The sequence below is a fragment of the Neoarius graeffei genome, chromosome 8 (genome assembly GCF_027579695.1).
Source record: "Neoarius graeffei isolate fNeoGra1 chromosome 8, fNeoGra1.pri, whole genome shotgun sequence".
Classification (NCBI taxonomy): Eukaryota; Metazoa; Chordata; class Actinopteri; order Siluriformes; family Ariidae; genus Neoarius; species Neoarius graeffei.
In genome coordinates, this window is record NC_083576.1 from 94357561 (window position 1) to 94383633 (window position 26073).

A 26073-nucleotide genomic window follows, 5' to 3' on the forward strand; every position below is an offset into this window, starting at 1 on the left:
GTCACCTCCAGACCTACAACTGCCACCCACCAAATTGAAGTCATGGTCATTTTTGACCCCGAAGGACAAACATCATCAAATAAAATGAGGTATGCTTGTGTTGGAATTCCAGCACAGCTACTGGAATGAAATGGCTGCCATACAGAGAGATGCTGATATAAGAAAAAGATGAAGTGATCCCTTAATTTTTTCCAGAGCTGTATACATACAGTATGTATATAATCACAGACTTGTGTTTGGACTCTACTGAGGCTGGAGTTGAACATGGTGTTAAAAATCTCCCAGATGCTGCTGTAGGCATCACACCCTCCACCTGTCACTAAGGTGGAAGGAGTTTATCATCTTTAATATGCACTCTAAACTTCACCCTCTGGACCCTGGACTCCAAAACTTTGCATTATGTTACTCTGCTCTCTAAACCCTGCATTCTAGAAACGTATAAATGACCAGAATAGAAACGGTTAATGTTCTTTTACTGTGTTGTGAATTAACACATGCAGTGATGATTTTCAGACGTGTGTGTGTGTGTGTGTGTGTGTGTGTGTGTGTGTGTGTGTGTGTGTCGTGGGGGTAGTGTTATAAGAGCTAAGTGCAGAAATTTGAGTGTGTGGGTGCAAACAGGTACAATAAATAACAAGATGTATGTGAGAGAGTCACTGAAAGAGAGAGTTTGTGTGTCATGGGGTCGTGTTATAAGAGTTACGTGTAGAAATGGGAGTGTGTGGGTGCAAATGTACAATAACAAAATGTATGTGGGAGAGAGAGAGAGAGCGAGAGAGAACACATAGTGCTCGGGTTGGACTGAGATTAATTTGTTTTTTTTTTTGGTGTTAGAAGTTAATGGTTAGTTGATGGTTAGTTAAGGTTTAGTTAATGGATTAGGATTAGTTAAAAATTATTTTGAATAATATAGTTCTAGATCTTCAGTTTCCTGAACGCAGTTCTCACCTTCATTATTCTGTGATGAATGTCTTCTGTCCCTCCTCCTTGATTGGAACCTGTCGCCTGGGAATGCATGAACTTGTCCATGTGCTGTTTCCTGCCGGTTCACTTCACTGCATCTTGATTTCTGAAGTTGTTTGTAGAAGTTTACTTTTAGCAACACTGACTTTCCTGCGTGTTAGATGTGTGTTCAATCTCTCAGTCTTTATCTGAAGGTGCTGTTTGTTTGATATCAGGACAGTGACATCTGCAAAGTGCAGATCCTCCAGGATTTAAAACATTTCCATCTGATTCCATTGTGTTACCTTCTCAGACCTTCTATCTCAGTCTAACACACACACACACACACACACACACACACACACACACACACACACACACACGTGTAGAAAATAAATAATTTCATATAATTGTATTTTTATCCTTCATGACAGTAGAATGTGTTTCAGGTGTGAAATGTGTTTATGTGTGTCAGTGCTTCACTGTTCCACTAGATGGTGGTGTCAGAGTGTAAACACCCCCACACACACCCCCACACCCCCCCCCCCCCCCACACACACACACATCTCTGAGTGATGAGTCAGTGTTAAAGGTGGACTGATGAACTTCAGCTCATGTCTCTTTAGAGCACAGTTCCTTCCTGCCCACGTCACTTTCACACTTTTAACTCATTAGAATTAAATCTGTAAAATATTTTGTCCATAAATGTTGTCATTAACAGATTATACTGCAGAGAATAAAAGAGAAAATGATTTCTTTCACATTTTGCTCCGATCTACAGTCTGTGATATGAAGAGCCTCAAGATGAAATGCAGATTTTTCATAATTAGCAGTTATATTCATCACACAATACTATTTGTCATAAATAAAGTAAATTGTGATGGTACTGATGTTCTGTATCACTCCATATGTGCTATGTGTGTTGGGAGTGTTGCAGACAGACAGCTGTAAATAAACGGGGTTTTGTTTGTGGTGATGTTTCTCCTGTGAAGAGGAGAGCGGTGATCTGAAAGCAGGTGAGGACACGATGGACGGCCAGACAACAGAAAAGGAGCAGGAAAAAACAGAGATAGAGGGAGGAGAGAAGGAGGAGAAGAGTCAGGAGGAGGAGCTGGAGTCGCTGAGAGCTCAGATACTGCACCTCCTGCTAGAGCTTGAGGAGGTGCGAGAGGCGTCACAGAAACACGAGGAGAACAGTGCAGAGCTGCAAGGTGAGATTCTCACTACAGCTGTGTCCCACACACTACAGTTCACTATCTCACTCACACACACACACACACACACACACACACACACACACACACACACTTATACTCACACACACCACTCGCAGTGCCCATCCATCCATCCATCCATCCATCCATCCATTCCATTATCTGTAGCCATTTATCCTGTTCTACAGGGTCGCAGGCGAGCTGGAGCCTATCCCAGCTGACTACGGGTGAAAGGCGGGGTTCACCCTGGACAAGTCGCCAGGTCATCACAGGGCTGACACATAGACACAGACAACCATTCACACTCACATTCACACCTACGGTCAATTTAGAGTCACCAGTTAACCTAACCTGCATGTCTTTGGACTGTGGGGGAAACCGGAGCACCCGGAGGAAACCCACATGGACACGGGGAGAACATGCAAACTCCGCACAGAAAGGCCCTCGCCGGCCACGGGGCTCGAACCCGGACCTTCTTGCTGTGAGGCGACAGTGCTAACCACTACACCACCATGCTGCCCCCCCATTTGCAGTGCATTATGGGTAATACATGATTACATTTTCATTTAACAGTTCTAAAAGAACCCTAAAATACAATGACTCAACCAAGGTGAAGGACATGAATGAGTATCTTTCTCCCCCCCTCTGTCCCCCATCCCCCCTCTCTGTCCCCATCCCCCTCTCTCTCTCTTTGTCCCCCTCTCTCTGTCCCTGTCTCTCTTGCTCTGTCTCTGTCCCCATCCCTCTCTCTCTCTCTCTCTCTGTCCCCCTCTCTCTTTGTCCCCCTCTCTCTGTCCCTGTCTCTCTTGCTCTGTCTCTGTCCCCATCCCTCTCTCTCTCTCTCTTTCTCTCTCTCTGTCCCCCTCTCTCTTTGCCCCCCTCTATCTGTCCCCTGTCTCTCTTGCTCTGTCTCTGTCCCTCACCCCCTCTGCCCCCTTGTCCCTCCCCTCGCTCATTATGGCCACTAAAGCTCCTCCACTCTGCTGTAGGAAGTGGACAAGTGGAAGTCACTGAGTGAGTGTTATAAACAGTTTTGGATGGCAGCCTCTGAGGTTTTTTTTTTCTGGAGAGCAGCTGCAGGATCAGAGAAGCTTCCAGACTCTTTTGCTGTCCTAAATCCCAGATGGCAGATGACATCACTGACATTCCTCTGAGCGTGCTCACTGTTAGAGCTCACAGCCACGCCTGCACTGCTGAGTTTATCTCAGCTCTGCGCTAACACTAATGCCTTTAATGTCTAATCAGGTTTCATTTAATTTAATTTTATTCTTCACCAGCAGAAATCCAAACTGTGTGTAGTTTCACACTGAAAGATTTTACAAAATATTAAACATGGATTTGACTCAGACAGTGTTGTAAATAGTGACAGAAAGGCATTAATTATATTTATATATAACGAGAGCTATGTGTCAGCCCTGTGATGACCTGGCGACTTGTCCAGGGTGAACCCCGCCTTTCGCCCGTAGTCAGCTGGGATAGGCTCCAGCTCGCCTGCGACCCTGTAGAACAGGATAAAGCAGCTAGAGATGATGAGATGAGATAACGAGAGCAATATAAAATCATGAGGACCACCTGAACAAGGGGCGGGGCTTCATTTAATAGCTCAGTCAGTCATGTGATGACATCACTGCATTTCTAGCACCTCTTTCTCTTGACATGGAGCTTAAAATAAAATAATAAGAATTATCATTATCTAATCTGACTTTACCTGATCTCAGCACTGTGCCGTGAGTCAGCCAACTGAACAGAAGAGCTGGAGGTGTGTCAGGATTGTGGCGGAAAACCACACCCTTTTTAATTTAATTAAAATCAACAGAGTTTCCAGAGAGCCTCATTGTCTTTATTAAAAGTGTGCTTTGTTTTGTAAACAGAAATCATGGTTTAATCCTGTTTCCGTTTAACTGAAGCTCTAATCTCTCTCTGCTAACCTGCAGGGCTTCTGGAGGAGGAACGCTTAGCGAGCGCACACCAGGCCGAGGCCTTCACCCGACAGCTCCAGTGTCTACAGGGTAACGAGTGGAATAATTACAGCCAGCACATGATTATGGTGAAATAAACCCCTCCAGGGAGATTTAAGAGTCCTGCGTTCCACATCCTGCTTCACCCTGTCGGGTTTATTTCTCAATAATGACCTGCTCACTGTACTTCATCCCTCATACATTTTATATTTCATAGACAGCAATGTTCCCATCTTATACCATTATATTTTACACAAGATAAAATGAAACATATCTTTTTCAATTATCTGTCATAGTGTTTAAAGTATTTCTAACACACACTCTCTCTCTCTCTCTCTCTCTCTCTCTCTCTCCAGCCCAGCTGTGTTCAGTCCAGCAGGAGATTGAGGGAGTGGAGCAGCAGAAGGTGGAGCTGCAGGAGGAGGTGCTGACGCTCCAGCAGACAGTGGAGGAGTACGAGCTGGAGACCGTGACACTGAGAGCCGAGATCTCAATGAAGAGTCAGAGGAGGGATGAAGAGAGAAGGAGAGAGGGTAAGGAGGGGAGATGAAGATAGGATGAGAAGGAGAGAGGAGAAGAGCAGAAATTTAGATATCAGAGAATAAAGGATGTGGCAGATGTAATGTACATGTTTCACCACCTCACAAAATGAACAATATAAAAATATCAGCTTTATGTCATTTTATTTGGTTAACCTCCCTCATGTGGCACACTCCTGCCTCGCCTTCCCTCGCCCTGCCTCACCCTGCCCCACCCTGCCTCACCTTGCCCCACCCTACCCCACCCTATCCCACCCTATCCCTTCCACACCTTGATTTAGAAGCATAATTTGAGGTTTTGACCCCATCTATATTTATGGAGCCTGATGAAGAAAATAATGATCAGCCACCAGCCAATAAGAGCTGATTATTTTCACGGCTGTGTAATAAGATGAAGGTGATGTTGTGAGGAGATGAGTGTACTAATGGATCATTTGTTCAGGAGAAATCAAAAGACTGATTCTTCATTTGTTCCTCCTCTGTACAGGTGTGTAGAGCAAAAGCTGGATTAAAGTAAAAGTACTGTTACTTTATAATAATAATAATAATAATAATAATAATAATAATAAAACTTAAGTATGAGTAAAAAAAGAATCTCATAAAGGACTGGGATAGGCTCTAGCTTGCCTGCCTGTAGAACAGGATAAAGTGGCTACAGATAATGAGATGAGAATGAGAATCTGAATATCAGTTAAGCTGGGTGGCACGGTGGTGTAGTGGTTATCACTGTCACCTCACAGCAAGAAGGTTCTGGGTTCGAGCCCACTGGCTGATGGGGGCCTTTCTGTGTGGAGTTTGCATGTTCTCCCCGTGTCCGTGTGGGTTTCCTCCGGGTGATCCGGTTTCCCCCACAGTCCAAAGACATGCAGGTTAGGTTAACTGGTGACTCTAAATTAACCGTAGGTGTGAATGTGAGTGTGAATGGCTGTGTGTCGCCCTGCGATGACCTGGTGACTTGTCCAGGGTGAACCCCGCCCCTCACCCAGAGTCAGCTGGGATAGGATCCAGCTCACCCGCGACCCTGCACAAGATAAGTGGCTACAGATAATGGATGGATGGATCAGTTAAGCCCAAAATAAATATTTAAAGTGCTTGTATAATAAACATAACATAAAATCTGTTCATTCAGGCACTAAATCTTCATCTCATCTCATTATCTGTAGCCGCTTTATCCTGTTCTACAGGGTCGCAGGCGGGCTGGATCCTATCCCAGCTGACTACGGGTGAAAGGCGGGGTACACCCTGGACAAGTCGCCAGGTCATCACAGGGCTGACACATAGACACAGACAACCATTCACACTCACATTCACACCTACGCTCAATTTAGAGTCACCAGTTAACCTAACCTGCATGTCTTTGGACTGTGGGGGAAACCGGAGCACCCGGAGGAAACCCACGCGGACACGGGGAGAACATGCAAACTCCGCACAGAAAGGCCCTCGCCGGCCACGGGGCTCGAACCCGGACCTTCTTGCTGTGAGGCAACAGCGCTAACCACTACACCACCGTGGCACCATACTAAATCTTATTTTAATTAAAAATAATAAATAATAATAAATTAGATATTTACCAAATAACATGAAGTAAGGCAATTTTACCACAAGATAGTTTCATAAATCTTAGAAAGTGCTGTAATGGTAATAACAACACTTCCATTTTTCCTGACTGCAGAGCCACAGTTTTACATCCCACAGCTTTACAACCCACAACTTTACACCCCACAGTTTTATGCCCACAGCTTTACACCCCACAACTTTTATACCTCACAGTTTTACACCCCACAACTTTCACACCTCACAGTTTTACACTGCTCAACTTTACACCTCAAAGTTTTACACCCACATATTTACACTTCACAGCTTTACACCTCCACAGTTTTACACCAAACAGCTTTACACTCCACAGTTTTACACTGCACAACTTTTCACCTCACAGTTTTACACCCACAGTTTTACACCCCACAACTCTACACCCCCACAGCTTTACACTTCAGTTTTACCCCTACAATTTTATACCTCAACAATTATACACCCCAACAGCTTTACAACACACAACTTTACATCCCAGAGTTTTACACCCCCACAGCTTTACACCCCACTGTTTTACATCCCACAACTTTATACCCCCACAGTTTTACACCCTACAGCTTTACACCTCACAGTTTTAGCCCCACAATTTTATACCTCCACACTTTTACACCTCAGTTTACCCCCACAACTTTACACCTAAGAGTTTTACACCCCCACAGCTTTATACCTCACAGTGTCACTCCCACAGTTTTACACCTCCAGTTTTACACCTTCAGTTTTACACCCCCACAACTTTACACCCACAGATTTACACCCCACAGTTTTACACCCCACAGTTTTATCCCCACAATTTTATGCCTCCACACTTTTACACCCCCACAACTTTACACCCACCGATTTACACCCCAGAGTTTTACACCCCACAGTTTTACTCCTACAATTTTATACCTCCACAGTTTTACACCCCACAGTTTTATCCCCACAATTTTATGCCTCCACACTTTTACACCCCCACAACTTTACACCCACAGATTTACACCCCAGAGTTTTACACCCCACAGTTTTACTCCTACAATTTTATACCCCCACAGTTTTATCCCCACAATTTTATGCCTCCACACTTTTACACCCCCACAACTTTACACCCACAGATTTACACCCCAGAGTTTTACACCCCACAGTTTTACTCCTACAATTTTATACCCCCACAGTTTTATCCCCACAATTTTATGCCTCCACACTTTTACACCCCCACAACTTTACACCCACAGATTTACACCACAGAGTTTTACACCCCACAGTTTTACTCCTACAACTTTATACTTGCACAGTTTTACACTCCACAACTTTACACCTCACAGTTTTATAGCAGCAGTTTCAGGCCAGTGCCATTCAACACTTTCTGAAAACTGACACTTTCTTTGGTTTATTTTAGTATCTGTTAGGCTAATCAACAATTCAGTGTTTTTAGGGTTAGGGTTAGGTTTAGGATGAGGGTTAGGTTTAGGGTGAGGGTTAGGGTTAAGGGTTAGGGTTAGGATTAGCGTTTAAGGGTTAGGGTTAGTTTAGGGTTAGGGGTTAGAGGTTAGGGTGATGATATCCCTCCCTGAATGGTAATATCCATGATGACACATACAACTAGCACTAACACTCACTTTCTACGTCTCATAATCGAGTGAATTAGCAGGTTCACCTGATGTTCTGCTGCACGTGTGTTCTACGCCTCTGTCCTGAATCTGCTGCTGTAAAACTGCAGATCTGTGGCTCTGCAGTCAGACTCCTTACAGTGGGTTCGAGGATTTGTTCCCACACACTTCCAATCTGATGTTAATGTCATAGAAGCAGTGTGTGTGAATTAAAATAAATTAAATTAAATTAGACTCATGGTTTGCTTGGCATCGAGTGGCGTCATAAACTTCATGTGATTTCAAAGGAAAGGAATTAGGGCGGCACGGTGGTGTAGTGGTTAGCGCTGTCGCCTCACAGCAAGAAGGTCCTGGGTTCGAGCCCCGGGGCCGGCGAGGGCCTTTCTGTGTGGAGTTTGCATGTTCTCCCCGTGTCCGCGTGGGTTTCCTCCGGGTGCTCCGGTTTCCCCCACAGTCCAAAGACATGCAGGTTAGGTTAACTGGTGACTCTAAATTGAGCGTAGGTGTGAATGTGAGTGTGAATGGTTGTCTGTGTCTATGTGTCAGCCCTGTGATGACCTGGCGACTTGTCCAGGGTGAACCCCGCCTTTCGCCCGTAGTCAGCTGGGATAGGATCCAGCTCGCCTGCGACCCTGTAGAAGGATAAAGCGGCTAGAGAGAGATAATAAATTAAATTAGCAAGAAGTGTGTAGTCTAACATAATGGAGTAACAAATTCATGAAACACTCTTGTGGTTCTTGTGAAAATGAAAATCCAGGAGACAAGCTTGCAACAACTGAGGGTGATTTATTAATACAATATGAGTTTTTCAGCTGTCTTTACTGCTTCACACAATATCACCCCCCAGCATAGTGCTCTGTGCGTGTGTGTTCTCTCTCTGGATTAGCACACAAAAAAACGAGGGTTAGGGCTTGGGTTATTCGTGGATCGCTGAGATTAGACACAGACATGTATTACTTGCTGGTTCTACCTGATTCCTCTCTGCCCACAGCCAACACTCGATCATGACCCCGCTGCCACAGAGCATTTTTTTTTTAATTGTAAATATCCTTGAGTTAGAGTGAAAAGTATTATGTGTTAAAATGACTTCTATGAGTACAGTTTATTAGTAAAAGTTACTTAAGTACATGTTACGGAGTAAACGCGTTCCTACCCTCCTCTGCTCCTCTGTTTATTTTGTCTTATAAAGAGCATGTGTTTCTCACACACTGCTGTGTGCTGATATCACCGTGAAATAAACACACATGCCGTTGACTTTATCTCCAAAGCCGACCTCATGCTTAGCGTCCTGCAGCCAGAGACATAAATCATGATGCTTTTAATAAGAGGCAGCAGACACTGGCATTACGAATGGCTTTGCCCCCCTGTGTGTGTGTGTGTCTGGGAGAGGGGAGGGGTTCAGGATGCCGAGAATGTGATGTCACTGTATTAATAAGAACACAAGCTCACACACTGAGGAACCTGGAGAAACGTCATAGCTTATTTTCTCCAAGCAGAATCCATCCTTCACTACGAGGCCAGGAAGTGTTCTGAATTCTGTCTGGCTGAAAAACTATTCGCTGTGACAGATTTTAGTTTCACAAAGGATTTTAGTTTCTTCAGTATATTCTCAAACAATAATAAAGATCAGACGAAGAGTAAAATGCGTCTGCTGATGAGATGTTTGGGATTCATGTGTTTATGTTAGGACTTTTCAGACTTCCTTTTTTGGTCTTTAGGTCAAAGGTCAACCAGCTGAAACACTGCATGCTGGTGATCAGACTTTAGATCATGACTCATTGAGTTAACTGATCCTAAACTGGAGAGCTTTACACACTGCCAGTACCTGAGAACTGACTGAGTGACTCGGACACATTGAATCTTCATGAATCTGGACCGTTTTCTACTGACAGTGACAAATCACTGGGAGAATAAAAATAAATTTTAGTATCCATCAGAAACTCAGTCACTCTGGGTCATATTATTTTGGCATTGGCATAAAACTATTACACACACACACACACACACACACACACACACACACACACACACACACACAGGTATAACCATTCTTGTTTCCTATTTGTATTTATATTTGTACTTTGATTGGATGATGTGTTCTTAGTCACTTTATTTCTAGTATCTCATCTATAGGCATTTTGGGAAAAAGAAATGCTTGAAAATTGAATTATCCAGGAAATAATCCATATCAATCAGCTCATTATATTTCATGTACATGATTGCCAGGGTCACAGTTTTTAAGCCAAACTGGAGTTGTAATGGAACAAGAATGGAATTTTTGACGAGTATAAAAATAGCCCACAGCTGCCAAAATGTTGTTGTATAGAAAATAATATAAATTAAACCTAATCAGTGTGTGGAGTGGATAATGTTTGGTACCAGGTGGTGATAAAAAGGACCGTGAGCTGGCCTAGTGGTTCGCATATCCGCCTCTTGACTAGGAGATCACGAGTTCTACTCGCAGTCGGGTCATGCCAAAGACCATCATAAAAATGGTACCTACTGCTGTCTGGCAAGGCACGCTGCAATACAGATGTGAGTGGGGAGTCAAATTCTTGCAGTTACCAGAGGACCCACCCCCACTGTAACCCTAGCTTTATAATAGGCAAGAGGCCGAAGGCTATAGAAACGGAGATCGGGGCTTCGCAGTGTGCCTTAAGTGTCTGGTTAGTACTGAGATGGGAGACTGCCTGGGAAGACCAGGTCCTGGCACAGGAGGAACTTTGACTTTTGGTGATAAAAATGCAAATCAGAATCAGAATTACTTTATTAATCCCTGGAGGGAAATTCAAAATTTACAACCAAGCTCCTGAATCAAGGAAGAAGTAAACATGTCAAAAAATAGAAGATAAAATAGTGTTTACAAAAGAATAAATAAAAATAAAATAAATTTAAATAAGTTTGTAGAAATCAGAGTGGGTGGGTGGAGCACAGAAGTTTGCCAGGCCAGAACTGAGTTCCAAAAACTCTTTTTATTTGCACTTTTCAGCCGCAAAAACACACTCTCCCAGCCACACGCATACATACACACACATAAGTCATCTGGTTGGGGAGAGAGCCCTCTTCCTCTGCTCTCTCTCTCTCCTTATATAGGGCGTGGTCACTGGGGAAGGCACATAAAGACAGGCTAACTAACATCAGGTGTAGTGATTCTGCCACTTACCTTCCCTGACTCTGCCGTCCTGTCACAGACCGACGCTTGACCACGCCCCCACTGCCACATACCCCCACCGCCCGACTCAGGCTGGGCAGCCATCTGGCCCGCAGCTGACTCCCCCCCCCCTTGACGGGAGAGGAAGTCCGCCACGACCATCTGCACCCCCGGCCTGTGGACCACCTTGAAGTTAAAGGGTTGGAGTGCCAGATACCAATGGGTGATCCACGCGTTGGCATCCTTCATGCGGTGGAGCCACTGGAGGGGCGCATGGTCTGAACAGAGGGTGAAAGGGCGTCCCAGCAGGTAGTAACGGAGGGCAAGGACCGCCCACTTGATGGCCAGGCACTCCTTCTCTATGGTGCTGTAGCGCCCCTCATGCACTGACAGCTTCTGGCTTATGTAGAGCACTGGACGATCCTCCCCCTCCACCTCCTGGGACAAAACAGCCCCCAGCCCTCTGTCCGATGTGTCCATCTGCAATATAAAAGGGAGAGAAAAGTCAGGGGAGTGTAACAGTGGCCCCCCACACAGTGCAGCCTTTACCTCAGAAAAAGCCCGCTGGCATTGCTCCGTCCACTGGACCGGATCTGGTGCCCCCTTTTTAGTGAGATCAGTCAGCGGGCTGGTGACATCTGAATAATTAGGTATAAACCTATGATAGTAGCCAGCCCCAGGAACTGTCTCACCCCCTTTTTGGTCTTGGGCCTCAGGCAGGCCGCAATCGCTGCCGTCTTGTTAATTTGGGGACGCACCTGCCCACTGCCCAAGTGGAACTCCAGATACCGTACTTCCACCTGCCCAATCGCACACTTCTTCGGATTGGCTGTGAGACCTGCTCGCCTCAGCGACCTAAGGACAGCCCTCAGATGTTGCAGGTGCCGCGGCCAGTCATTACTATAGATAATAATGTCATCGAGGTATGCAGCCGCATAGGTGGCGTGGGGGCGGAGGACCCTATCCATCAGCCTCTGGAATGTAGCGGGCACCCCAAACAGCCCAAAAGGAAGTGTCACAAACTGGTGTAAGCCAAACGGTGTGGAAAAGGCCGTTTTTTCTTGGGATAATGGAGTAAAGGGGATCTGCTAATATCTCTTTGTCAAATCCAGTGTCGAATAAAAACGAGCCATGACTAGTCGATCAAGCAACTCGTCAATACGAGGCATTGGGTACGTGTTGAATTTAGACACCGCATTGACTTTTCTATAGTCCACACAGAACCGGACCGACCCGTCGGCCTTGGGAACCAGGACCACTGGGCTGCTCCAGTCACTGTGGGACTCATTGATGATGCCCATGTCGAGCATGGCCTCGAGTTCTTCCTGAACCACCTTTTTTTTGTGTTCGGGCAGCCTGTAAGGGCGGCTGCACACTACCACCCCCGGGGGCATCTCAATGTGGTGTTCTATGAGGCGGGTGCGGCCGGGCAGGGGTGAGAACACGTCCGAAAATTCGGCTTGCAACTGGGCAACCTCCAAGAGTTGGGTTGAGGAGAGGTGGTCTCCACAGGGGACTGGAGTGGTAGTCAATGTTCCCTTTTGAACCTCCGGCCCCAGCTCTGCCTTCTCTGGAACCAGCGACACCAACGCCATGGGGACTTCCTCGTTCCAGAGTTTTAACAGATTGAGGTGGTAAATCTGTAATGCCCTGCCCCTGTCCATTCGCCTCACCTCATAGTCGACGTCCCCAACTCGCCGTGTGACCTCAAAGGGTCCTTGCCACTTGGCGCCCAATTTGGAGCTCGACATGGGCAACAGCATGAGCACTTTATCTTCCTGTGTGAACTCCCTAAGGTGCGTGCCCCTGTCGTACAGGCGGATTTGCCATTCTTGGGCCTGCCGCAAATTCTCCTGGGTTAGGTGCGTGAGTGTGTGGAGTTTTGTGCGCAGGTCGAGAACATATTGAATTGTATTTTTGCTGGTTGAAGGTCCCTCCTCCCAATTTTCCCGCAGCACATCTAGGATGCCATGCAGCTTACGCCCATATAATAATTTGAATGGGGAGAACCCCGTGGAGGCTTGTGGGACCTCTCGCCCTCCGAAAAGCAGGGGTTCGAGCCATTTATCCCAATTACATGCATCCTCGCTTACAAATATTTTAATTATGTTTTTGAGGGTGCGATTAAACCGTTCGACTAAACCGTCTGTTTGTGGGTGATAAACGCTGGTGCAGATTGGCTTGATTCCCAATAACCCATACACTCAGTGTGCTTGACATAAACGAGGTGCCTTGGTCAGTCAGAATCTCTTTGGGGATTCCAACTCCGGAGATGATGTGGAAGAGCACTTCCGCAATACTGTGTGCTGAGATATTGTGCAGAGGCACTGCTTCCGGGTATCGCGTTGCATAGTCCATCAGGACTAAAATAAAGCGATACCCTCATGTTGACCGATCTAATGGCCCGACGAGATCCATCCCAATTCTTTCGAATGGGGTCTCGATTAATGGTAGAGGGCGCAAAGGCGCTTTTGGAATGGCCGCTGGATTTACTAACTGGCATTCGCGGCACGCCGTACACCACCTACGGACATCGCTGCTAATCCCTGGCCAATAGAACCGGGCCATTATTCGGGCTAGTGTCTTATCCTGCCCCAAGTGTCCAGCCATGGGACTAAATACTAATTCCCGGCGGCTCTTTGGAATCAAAAGCTGCATGATCTGCTCTTTAGTCTGAGTGTCCTGCATCACTCGGTATAATCTATCTTTCATAATAGAGAAATAGGGGAAGGACGAGGTGATGTTTGGCTGGAGCGTTTGACCATCGATTACTCTCACTTGGTCAAATGCATGCTGCAGAGTCTCGTCTTGTGCCTGCTCTAATGGGAAATCCTCTAGGGATTCCCCGAGAGAGGGAGGAGGAGCCTGCTGCTCCTCACTCTGACGTGGAGATGACGTAGATGGCTCTGTGACAGCTGCTCCCACCAATGCGACACCGGGACCTCCCCGCGCTAAACTACGGCAGGACCCACTCTTTACTAAATTACTCATTAACTCCCCAAATCCCGGCCAATCAGTCCCCAAAATTATCGAGTGGGTAAGGCGAGGATTAACCGCCGCCTTTACACTAAATTTCTCCCCTCGAAATAAAATGTGGACCGACACTAAAGGGTAGTTGTGAACATCCCCGTGCACACACAACACCTTCACCAATTGTGCTCCCCCCAATGCCTCGTCTTGCACCAGGCTTTGGTGGATTGAGGTCTGATTACAGCCAGAGTCCACCAAAGCCTGATATGTATCCCCTTGGATACTCACCGGTATGCGATACGCTCCGGCCCAATCGAGGGCGGCTCCTGGCGCGTCGGGGATCCGGACCACCGCGCCCACCTCTTTTGCCGAGCATTGATGCTGGAGGTGCCTCGGCTCCCCGCAGCGCCAGCAAACCGGCCCGGGCTTTCTCTCTGCACCGGTACTCTGGGGCTCACTCACCTGAGGGGGGGAGAGACAGACATGGAAGCGGGAAATGGGAGGGCACCGCGGGTGTGGCGGACTGGCTGTGAGGGAGCCGGCCGCCGCCTCCGTGGTGGGGGAATGGGGCGAGGACGAGACACAGAAGGGGAGGGGGGGAAAGAGAGAGAGGAGAGAAGCAAAGAGGGGATCTGTGATCCTGCCGTCGGAACAGCCGCCAAATGATCCTCCACCAACTCGATGGCCTGATCCAGCAACGCCGAGCGATGGCACTGGACCCACTTCGCCGTTCCTTTGGGAAGTTGCGCGATGAACTGCTCCAGTGCCACCAGGTCGACGACTCCCTCGGCGTCGCGGTTGTCAGCCCTCAGCCACCGCCTGCAGGCGTCCCGGAGTTGCTGGCCAAACACAAACGGGCGGCCGACCTCCTCTAGACGCAGAGTGCGGAAGCGCTGATGATGTTGTTCAGGGGTGCGCCTGGCGCCTGCGCAGGTCCGCATAGACCAGCCAGCTCTCGGCGGGGAGCTGTAGCGCGGCCAGCTGCGCCTTGCCCATTAGCAGGGGGAGGAGGCGTGCCGCGCGCTGTTCCACCAGCCACCCCGAGGCCTCTGCTGCTTGTTCAAATAGCGTGAGGAAGGCCTCGGGGTCATCGTGTGGGCCCATCTTCATTAGGGTGAGGTGGAGTGGGCCCGCAGCGGTGGAGATGGTGGACCCCGCCAACACGAGGAGGTGCCAGAACGCCTGACGATCTTCCTGTTGTGCCAGCACCAGGGCCTTGAACCGTTGTTCTTGCTCCTTTCGGAGGGCAAGCAGCACCTGGTGCTGGCTCTGTTGGGCTGTGGTGAGGGCGTGGATCAGGTCTGCTAAGGGGAAGGACTCCATGGGGCTGTTCTCCTCTGTGCTCGGACCCCGGGTTTCGGCACCACTGTAGAAATCAGAGTGGGTGGGTGGAGCACAGAAGTATGCCAGGCCAGAACTGAGTTCCAAAAACTCTTTTTATTTGCACTTTTCAGCTGCAAAAACACACTCTCCCAGCCACACACATACACACACACATAAGTCATCTGGTTGGGGAGAGAGCTCTCTTCCTCTGCTCTCTCTCTCCTTATATAGGGCGCGGTCACTGGGGAAGGCACACAAACACAGGTTAACTAACATCAGGTGTAGTGATTCTGCCACTTACCTTCCCTGACTCCGCCCTCCTGTCACAGACCGACACTTGACCACACCCCCACTGCCACAAAGTTCAATAACTTAAGTAAAAGCAAAATGAAGTGATTTTATATACAATGATTCCTATATACATATATTGCACCTGAGTTAAGGATACATGGTAAGAAGTGTATCACAGTTATACAGTGGCATTGTACAGCTTGACAGCAACAGGTAGGAATGATTTCCTGTGTCTCTCAGTTGTGGAAGAATCAGCCGTTTACTGAATGTACTCCTGTGGCTGATCAGCTCCTCATGTAGAGGGTGGGAAGGACAGTCTAAGATTGTTTTTATTTTGGACAGTGTCCTCTTCTCCAACACCACTGTCAGAGTCTCCAGTTCCACGCCTACAACATGGCCGGCCTTCCTGATGATCTTATTGAGTCTGTTAGTGTCCTTCACCCTCAAGCCGCTGCCCCAGCAGACGACAGCGTACAGGATGGCACTGGCCACCACAGACTCATAGAACATCCGCAGCATCATTCAGCAGATGTTGAAGGGCCTCAGCCGTCTCATAAAATAGAGACAGATCCATCAAATTACAGATCCATCAAATTATTGCTTCCACAAAGACTGAGAAAGAGAAGACAAATCCATTTTCCAAAGGCTGAACTTTTTGAGAAACTTTCAGATTTTTTTGTGCAGTTTTTGAGATGTACTGAGGCTGTAAATATTTCTGAGACCCAGTCACCCTGTGCTGCTTCATTGCTGTTCATGTGTTACAGATATGTCAGTATTATGGGCTTAAATAGATCAGCCTAATGAACACCAAATCTTGGGGGCACGTCACTATAAACACCTGACACAACTGTCACTGACAGGTGGAATGAATCTACAGTCTGAGCTGGAAAGAAATCTACCTCCACTTCATATGTGTGTTTTTATATACAGTTAGGTCCATAAATATTTGGACAGAGGCAACATTTTTCTAATTTTGGTTCTGTACATTACCACAATGAATTGTGAACAAAACAATTCAGATGCAGTTGAAGTTCAGACTTTCAGCTTTAATTCAGTGAGTTGAACAAAATGATTGCATAAAAATGTGAGGAACTAAAGCATTTTTTATTGAATTGAATTTTATTTTTATTTTGAACATGTATAAAAATGTATGTAACTATTTGTACATACAAAAGAAAGAAAATGAGAAATTAAAATAATAATAATAATAATAAATAAATAAAATAACATACAGAGCTAAGACATTATAAAACACCTCACATTGTTCAAAAAAGGAGTTTTTTTACACAATCCATTCATTTCAGGGGCTCAAAAGTAATTGGACAAATTAAATAATTGTAAATAAAATGTTCATTTCTAATACTTGGTTGAAAACCCTTTGTTGGCAATGACTGCCTGAAGTCTTGAACTCATGGACATCACCAGACGCTGTGTTTCCTCCTTTTTAATGCTCTGCCAGGCCTTTACTGCAGCGGTTTTCAGTTGCTGTTTGTTTGTGGGCCTTTCTGTCTGAAGTTTAGTCTTTAACAAGTGAAATGCTGCTCAATTGGGTTGAGATCAGGTGACTGACTTGGCCATTCAAGAATATTCCACTTCTTTGCTTTTATAAACTCCTGGGTTGCTTTGGCTTTATGTTTTGGGTCATTGTCCATCTGTATTATGAAACGTCGACCAATCAGTTTGGCTGGATTTGAGCACACAGTATGTCTCTGAATACCTCAGAATTCATCCGGCTGCTTCTGTCCTGTGTCACATCATCAATAAACACTAGTGACCCAGTGCCACTGGCAGCCATGCATGCCCAAGCCATCACACTGCCTCCGCCATGTTTTACAGATGATGTGGTATGCTTTGGATCATGAGCTGTACCACGCCTTCGCCATACTTTTTTCTTTCCATCATTCTGGTAGAGGTTGATCTTGGTTTCATCTGTACAAAGAATGTTCTTCCAGAACTGTGCTGGCTTTTTTAGATGTTTTTTAGCAAAGTCCAATCTAGCCTTTTTATTCTTGAGGCTTATGAGTGGCTTGCACCGTGCAGTGAACCCTCTGTATTTACTTTCATGCAGTCTTCTCTTTATGGTAGATTTGGATATTGATACGCCTACCTCCTGCAGAGTGTTGTTCACTTGGTTGGCTGTTGTGAAGGGGTTTCTCTTCACCATGGAAATTATTCTGCGATCATCCACTACTGTTGTCTTCTGTGAGTGTCCAGGTCTTTTTGCATTGATGAGTTCACCAGTGCTTTCTTTCTTTCTCAGGATGTACCAAACTGTAGATTTTGCCACTCCTAATATTGTAGCAATTTCTTGGATGGGTTTTTTTCTGTTTTCGCAGCTTAAGGATGGCTTGTTTCACCTGCATGGAGAGCTCCTTTGACTGCATGTATTCTTCACAGCAAAATCTTCCAAATGCAAGCACCACACCTCAGATCAACTCCAGGCCTTTTATCTGCTTAATTGAGAACGAAATAACAAAGGAATTTCCCACACCTGCTCATGAAATAGCCTTTGAGTCAATTGTCCAATTACTTTTGGTCCCTTTAAAAACAGGGTGGCACGTGTTAAGGAGCTGAAACTCCTAAACCCTTCATCCAGTTTTAATGTGGATACCCTCAAATGAAAGCTGAAAGTCTGGACTTTATGTCCATGTCCATTATATAACTATAACTTGAATATGTTTCAGTAAACAGGTAAAAAAACTAAATTTGTGTCAGTGTCCAAATATATATGGACAATATATATGAAGTACAATCATAGTTTTTGGTTCCACTAAAATAAAAAAATCCAGTTTAAGCCATTCATTAACAGCAAATCAAATTTTAATCCTTTTTTATACATTTATTCATTTATTTTTCTTGAAAAAGAGTCAAGTTTATTTGTATAGCGCTTTTAACATTAAACACTGTTGCAAAGCAGCTTTACAGAATTTGAATGACTTAAAACATGAGCTAATTTTATCCCTAATCTATCCCCAATGAGCAAGCCTGTGGCGACGGTGGCAAGAAAAAACTCCCTTAGACAACATGAGGAAGAAACCTTGAGAGGAACCAGACTCAAAAGGGAACCTATCCTCATTTGGGTAACAACAGACAGCATGACTATAACATTAACAGTTTTAACATGAAGTCAGTTTCGTTGATGTTATAAACTCTTCATTGATGGAAACTTGAGTGCAAAACTGTTTATGACAACTGCAGTCCTAAAGTTAGCAAGTCAACTGTAGTCCTCAGCCATAAAAGCATTACTGTAAGAGTCCAGAGCGTCCTCCAGGTGTGACTTTCAACTGTCCACATGGAGCCGTCCTCCACAGGAGCAATGCGATGAAACTCCAACCAGACACACGGCACCAGGATGGATCAGGCAGGTCTGAGGAGCAGAAGAGGTTCAGCATCTTGATTCCAGGACCGACATGTAACTCAGAGGGACAGATTTGGGGGGGGGGAGAGAGAGAAAGAGAAAACACAAGTTGTTAGGTATGCCCAATGTCACCTGAATAAGTAGGAACAGTATACATATTGCACTGAGTACAAGCAGGGACTCCTATGACAGCATAACTAAAAGGGGAGAGACAGAAGGTAACACAGGCATGAGGGGCCCCGGGACATAAAGCAGCAGCCACTACATCGTCAACAAATTCAAGTGAGCAAGCGAGTGGGGACTGACAGCATCCATACATCCCAGTTTACCAAACACTCTGTCTGAGGATCCTCCAGATCTACACCTTTACCTCATAAACACCATTAACACAAGGCTTGACTAAACAGATATGTTTTCAGACTTAAATGCTGAGACTGTGTCTGATTCCCGAACATTACTTGGAAGGCTGTTCCAGAACTGTGGGGCTTTGTAAGAAAAGGCTCCACCCCCTGATGTAGCCTTCACTATACGAGGTACCAGCGGATAGCCTGCACCTTTTGATCTAAGTAGGCGTGGCGGGTCATAGAGGAGCAGAAGTTCACTCAGGTACTGTGGTGCGAGACCATTCAGTGCTTTAAAGGTCAATAGTAGTATTTTGTAATCAATACAAAATTTGATTGGGAGTCAATGCAGTGTGGATAAGACAGGGATGATGGGGTCATATTTTCTAGTTCTAGTAAGGACTCTTGCTGCTGCATTTTGAACTAACTGGAGCTTGTTTATGCACTTATTGGAACATCCAGACAGTAAGGCATTACAATAATCCAACCTGGAGGGAACAAAAGCATGAACTAGTTTTTCCGTGTCATGTAGTGACATTATATTTCTTATCTTAGCAATATTTCTGAGATGAAAGAAAGTTATCCGGGTAATGTTATCAATGTGAGTTTCGAATGAAAGACTGGGGTCAATAATCACTCTGAGGTCTTTTACTGCTGCACGTGAAGAAACAGAAAGGCCATCCAGAGTTACTGTGGAATCAGAAAACTTACTTCTAGCTGCATGTGGTCCGAGTACAAGTACTTCAGTCTTGTCAGAGTTAAGCAGAAGGAAGTTAATAAGCATCCAGTGTCTAATGTCCTTAACACATTCCTCAGTTCTATTAAGCTGGTGTCTCTCATCAGGTTTTGCAGAAACATACAACTGTGTGTCATCAGCATAACAGTGGAAACTAATACACTGTTTATGAATAATATCACCCAGAGGGAACATATATAACGAACAAAGCAGTGGACCTAAGACAGAACCTTGTGGAACACCAAACTTTACCTCAGTATGTCTAGAAAAATCACCATTTACATCAACATACTGATAGCAATCAGTTAAATAAGAGCTGAGCCAAGAGAGGGCCATTCCCTTAACTCCCACAACATTTTCTAGTCTATGCAGAAGAATGAAATGATCAGTGGTATCAAATGTTGCACTAAGGTCAAGCAACACAAGCAGCGAGACAGCCCTGATCAGACGCCAACAGTAGGTCGTTTACTACTTTAACCAGTGCTGTCTCTGTGCTATGATGAGGTCTAAATCCTGACTGATACATTTCATGGATGTTATTCCTATGTAAATATGAGCATAACTGCTGTGCCACAGCTTTTTCAAGGATCTTGGAGGTAAAGGGGAGGTTTGATATTGGCCGATAATTGAACAGCTGACAGGGATCAAGGTCAGGTTTTTTAATCAGGGGTTTGATAACTGCTAGTTTCAAGGATTTGGGTACATAGCCAATCGTAAGAGAAGAATTTATTATTTTTAGAAGCGGTTCAATTACTTCAGGTATTATCTGTTTGAATAGATGTGTCGGTAAGGGATCTAGTACACAAGTTGAGGCTTTTGTTGCCGAGATTAATGAAAGTAATTCAGTTTCTCTAAGGGGAGTAAAACATTCTAATTGCTGATCTGATACAGTTATATTGTTAACTACAGGGTCACTTACATTGTCTGACCTTAAATTAGTAGTTTGAATTTGTTGTCGGATATTCTCAATTTTGTCATTTAAAAAATATCATGAAATCGTTGCTACGACATACTGCAGGTGTGCATGTCTCTATATCAGAATCAGAATCACTTTTATTGCCAGGTATGTGGACACACACGAGGAATTTGACTCTGGTTTCACTTAGCTCTCATAGTACAAAACAGATAAAAAGCCTATACACAAAACAAACAAACAAGTCAAGTCAACTTTCTTGTCAAATATGCTCTACATGCTCGACATACAGCACAGATGAAATTTCAGTCCTCTGACCCACGGTGCAAACAGGCAATGCAATAAATAAAAATAGAATAATTGAAATAAACAATATAAACAGTATAAACACTAGATAAGAACTAGACATAGACTAAACACTCATATATACACACACACACACACACACACACACACACACACACACAAATTGGTGCAAATAAACACACACACACACACACACACACAAATTGGTGCAAATAAACAGTCAAGGGCACTTGAAGTATAGCAGGTAAACATGAAATAAGCAGTATAAACAATAAACTAATAGCTGTTAAGGTGAGGTAGTGCGGAATAGTGCAAATGAGAGAGGTAAAGTGAGATGTGCAGTCCCTGAGTTCAGTGTGTTAATGAACGTTGAGTGTGTGTGTGTGTGTGTGTGTGTGTGTGTGTGTGTGTGTGTGTGTGTGTGTGTGTGTGTTGGGGGGGGGAAACTGAGGGTGACATGTCAGATGCTGAAGGGGGGGCAGGGGTGTGTGTGAGCAGAATCTATGGCAGGGGGCAGAGGGGGGAGGAGGGGCAGAACAGGGAGGGAGTTGAGCCTCCTGACCACCTGATGAAAGAAACTGTCCTTGAGCCTGCTGGTTTTGGCCCGGAGACTCCGCAGTCTCCTCCCTGACGGCAGCAGGCTGAAGAGGCTGTGAGATGGGTGGGTGGGGTCACCTGCAGTCCTGATGGCTTTGCGGGTGAGGCGGGAGTTATAGATATCCATAAGAGAAGGGAGAGAGACACCAATGATCCTCTCAGCTGCTCTCACGATGCGCTGCAGAGTCTTGCAGCAGGACACGATGCAGGCGCCATACCACACGGTGATGCAGCTGGTCAGGATGTTCTCGATGGTGCCTCTGTAGAATGTGTGCATGATGGGGGCCGGGACTCTTGCTCTCCTCAGTTTGCGGAGGAAGTACAGATGCTGTTGGGCTTTTTTGGCCAGTGATGCGGTGTTGTTGCTTCAGGACAGGTCTTCAGAGATGTGGACACCCAGAAACTTGGTGCTGCTCACCCTCTCCACTGCAGCACCATCGACAGATAGTGGAGCATGCTGGGTGTGCACTCTCCTGAAGTCCACAACAATCTCCTTCATCTTCTCCACATTCAGGCGGAGATTGTTGTCCTTGCACCACAACGCCAAGTGGCTCACCTCACTCCTGTAGATTCTCTCATCACCATTGTTGATGAGACCCACCACAGTCGTGTCATCCGCAAACTTAATGAAGAGATTAGAGTTGGATGTTGGTGTGCAGTCGTGGGTCAGCAGAGTGAAGAGGAGGGGGCTCGGCACACATCCTTGGGGGGCCCCCATGTTCAATGTGATGGTGCTGGAGGAGTTGCTGCTGACCTGTACAGCCTGTGGTCTCCCCGTCAGGAAGTCCAGCAGCCAGTTGCACAGTGAGGTGTTGAGTCCCAGCTGGTCCAGGTTATGAATGAGCTGCTGAGGAATGATTGTGTTGAATGCTGAGCTAAAGTCTATGAACAGCATTCTGACATGCGAGTCTTTTGTCTCCAGGTGGGTGAGGGCTGAGTGGAGGGCAGTGGAGATGGCGTCATCGGTCGAAGGATTGGACTGATATGCAAACTGGAAAGGGTCCAGGGTGGGGGGGAGGGCAGACTTGATATGCCGCATGACTAGCCACTCGAAGCACTTCATGAGGATGGGAGTGAGTGCAACAGGACAGTAGTCTTTGAAGCAGGAGGGAGACGGCTTCTTCGGGACCAGGATGATGGTGGTGGCTTTGAGGCATGTGGGGACAACAGCCTGGCTCAACAAGATGTTGAAGATGTCTGTAAAGACATCTGTGAGCTCCTCGGCACAGTCTCTCAGGACACGACCAGGAATGTTATCAGGACCCGGGGCTTTTCGTGCATTTGTCATCCTGAGAGCTCTCCTCACGCTGTCTGGGGACAGCGTCAACACCTGTTTGCCAGGAGGTGGTGGGGTCTTCTGTGCCATGGTGCTGTTGTCTGCCTCAAAGCGAGCGAAGAAGTCGTTCAACTGATTCAGCAGAGACGTGGAGTTATCACAGGTCTCCGGTGAGGGCTTGTAGTCTGTGATGGTCTGAATCCCCCGCCACAGGTTCCTGGAGTCTCTGCTGTCATTGAAATAGTCAGCAATGTACCTGGAATACTGTCTCTTGGCCACCCTGATGCCTCATGACAGGTTGGCCCTAGCTGTCCTCAGGCCCACCTTGTCCCCAGCTCTGAAGGCGGCAGTCTGAGCCCACAGGAGCCTGTGGACTTCCCCTGTCAGCCATGGCTTCTGATTGGCCCGAATGAAGATGGTTCTGGTGACTGTAACGTCGTCCATGCACTTCCTCATGTAGGCAGTGACGGTCTCCGTATACTCCTGGAGATCTGTGATGTTGCTGTAGGTGGCTGTCTGTCTGAACGTGCTCCAGTCAGTGGTGGAAAAACAGTCCTGGAGTGCCTCTGAGGACCCCTCTGGCCACACACGTATCTGCTTTGTAGCTGGTTTGGTGACTTTAACCAGCGGCCTGTATGCTGGCATTAGCACAACAGTGGAGTGATCTGAGGCCCCAAGGTGGGGGAGGGGGAGGGCTTTGTAGGCGCCTTTGTGCATGGTGTAAACATTGTCCAGAGTATTGTTTCCACATGTGGGAAAGTTGATATGTCCATAGAGTTTTGGAAACAAACAAACAAACAAACAAACAAACAAACAAACAAACAAACAAACCAAAAAAATGGTGCAATAGGTGCATAGTGCAATGTAATCCAAGTAAGTCAAATATGAAATAGATAAATATAAAGTATACACTGTGCACAGAATGAGTATGAGTGTGCAGATATTTTACAAGTGATATTACTGATATATGAATCTGGATTTTAGCTGTTCATCACAGAAAGGATTTTCCCTTTTGGTGCAATATGGTGCATAGCGCAAAGATGAAATAGTAAATATAAATTAGTATAAATATAAATATAAGTAACAGTGAGCACAGAATGGCAGTATGAGTGTGCAGATATTTTGCAAGTGATATTACTGATATATGAATCTGGATTTTAGCTGTTTATCACAGAGACAGCCTGAGGGGAAAAAAATATTCTTGTGTCTGAAGAAACCTTTATTTGTCACATGCACAATTCAAGCACAGTGAAATTCATCCTCTGCATTTAACCCATCTGAAGCAGTGAACACATGCACACACTCAGAGCAGTGGGCAGTCACACCAGAGTGCCTGGGGAGCAGTCAGGGGTCAGGTACCTTGCTCAAGGGCACCTCAGCCCAAGGCCACCCCATGTCAACCTAACTGCATGTCTTTGGATTGTGGGGGAAACCGGAACACCTGGAGAAAATCCACACAGACAACATGCAAACTACACACAGAAAGGCCCTCACCGGCCGCTGGGTTCAAACCCGGAACCTTCTTGCTATGAGGCACCCGTGCTAACCACTACACTACAGTGCCACCACCATTTTTGCATACAGTAATCTATATTGCCTCCCTGAGGGGAGAAGATTAAACAGATTGTGACCAGGGTGTGATGGGTCTGCAGAGATGTTACCTGCCCATTTCCTGACTCTGGACAAGTATAGGTCTTGGATGGAGGGCAGGTTGACATCAATAATTTTCTCTGCAGACCTTATTGTCCTTTGCAGTCTGTTCTTCTCCTGTTTGGTGACCGATCCAAACCAAACAGTGATGGAAGAGCAAAGAACAGACTGAATAATGGCAGAGTAGAATTGTGTCAGCAGCTCCTTAGGCAGGTTGAGCTTCCTGAGCTGGCACAGAAAGTACAACCTCTGCTGAGCCTTTTTGATGATAGTGACTGTGTTGGTCTCCCACTTCAAGTCCCGAGAGATTGTGGAACCAAGAAACCTGAAGCTTTCAACGGCAGTCACAGTGTTGTTGGTGATGGTGATGGGCAGCAGAGTGGGGGGGCTCCTCCTAAAGTCCACTGTCATCTCCACAGTTTTGAGCGTGTTCAGTTCCAGATTGTTCTGACCTCACCACCAGACCAGCCGTTCAACCTCCCGTCTGTATGCAGACTCGTCACCATCTCGGATGAGGCCGATGACTGTTGTATTGTCTGCAAATTTCAGGAGTTTAACAGATGGGTCTCTTGAGGTGCAGTCTTTGGTATAAAGGGAGAAGAGCAGTGGGGAGAGCACACACCCTTGGGGGCGCCAGTGCTGATAGTCCGAGTGCTGGATATGATGCTCCCCATCCTCACCTGCTGCTTCCTGTCAGTCAGGAAGTTTGTAATCCACTTACAGGTGGAGGAGGGCACAGTGAGCTGGGTGAGCTTGGTGTGGAGGATGTCTGGAACAATGGTGTTGAATGCCGAACTGAAGTCCACGAACAGGATCCTGGCATACGTCCCTGCAGTGTCAAGGTGTTGCAGGATGTAGTGTAGACCCATCTTTATTGCATCATCCACTGACCTGTTTGCCCGGTAGGCAAACTGCAGGGGATCCAGCAGGGGGTCTGTGATGTCCTTCAGGTATGACAACACCAGTCTCTCGAAGGACTTCATGACTATAGACCCCTTTCACATGAAGTCACCGTGCCGCGAGATTTTGTTAGGCGCCGTATTGGAAGACCAAGTACATGCACTCACAATATAAAACAAAGTACGAGCGAGAGTAAAGTGACACGATGGATGATAATTCTGGTTATGTGAGTACATTACCAGTTGCAGAAAGGGCACGGTATGTGGAGAAACTGGCTGTGATTGATGGGTTTGACCCATATGATAAGACTCGTGGCAAGGGAGAATGGAAACATAAGGAGGACCAGACACCAATTCTGCCATTTGTTTGCTACCCAGACATTGTAAACTATTTGTTGTTTACACCCAGTGCCTACACTCAGTGTTTGAACTA

The 26073-nt window shown here is 46.1% G+C and overlaps 1 protein-coding gene across 2 annotated transcripts in view; it reads left to right on the forward strand.

Annotated features, from left to right (window-relative positions):
- Positions 1 to 26073, forward strand: part of LOC132891072 (coiled-coil domain-containing protein 136-like) — a 91752-nt gene that overhangs the window by 40927 nt on the left and 24752 nt on the right. For both annotated transcript variants that reach the window (XM_060928549.1, XM_060928550.1), the window contains exons 2-4: positions 1935 to 2153; positions 4091 to 4165; positions 4471 to 4647. In XM_060928549.1, coding sequence (XP_060784532.1) covers positions 1935 to 2153; positions 4091 to 4165; positions 4471 to 4647 — 471 coding nt within the window. The remainder of the gene's footprint in view (positions 1 to 1934; positions 2154 to 4090; positions 4166 to 4470; positions 4648 to 26073) is intronic.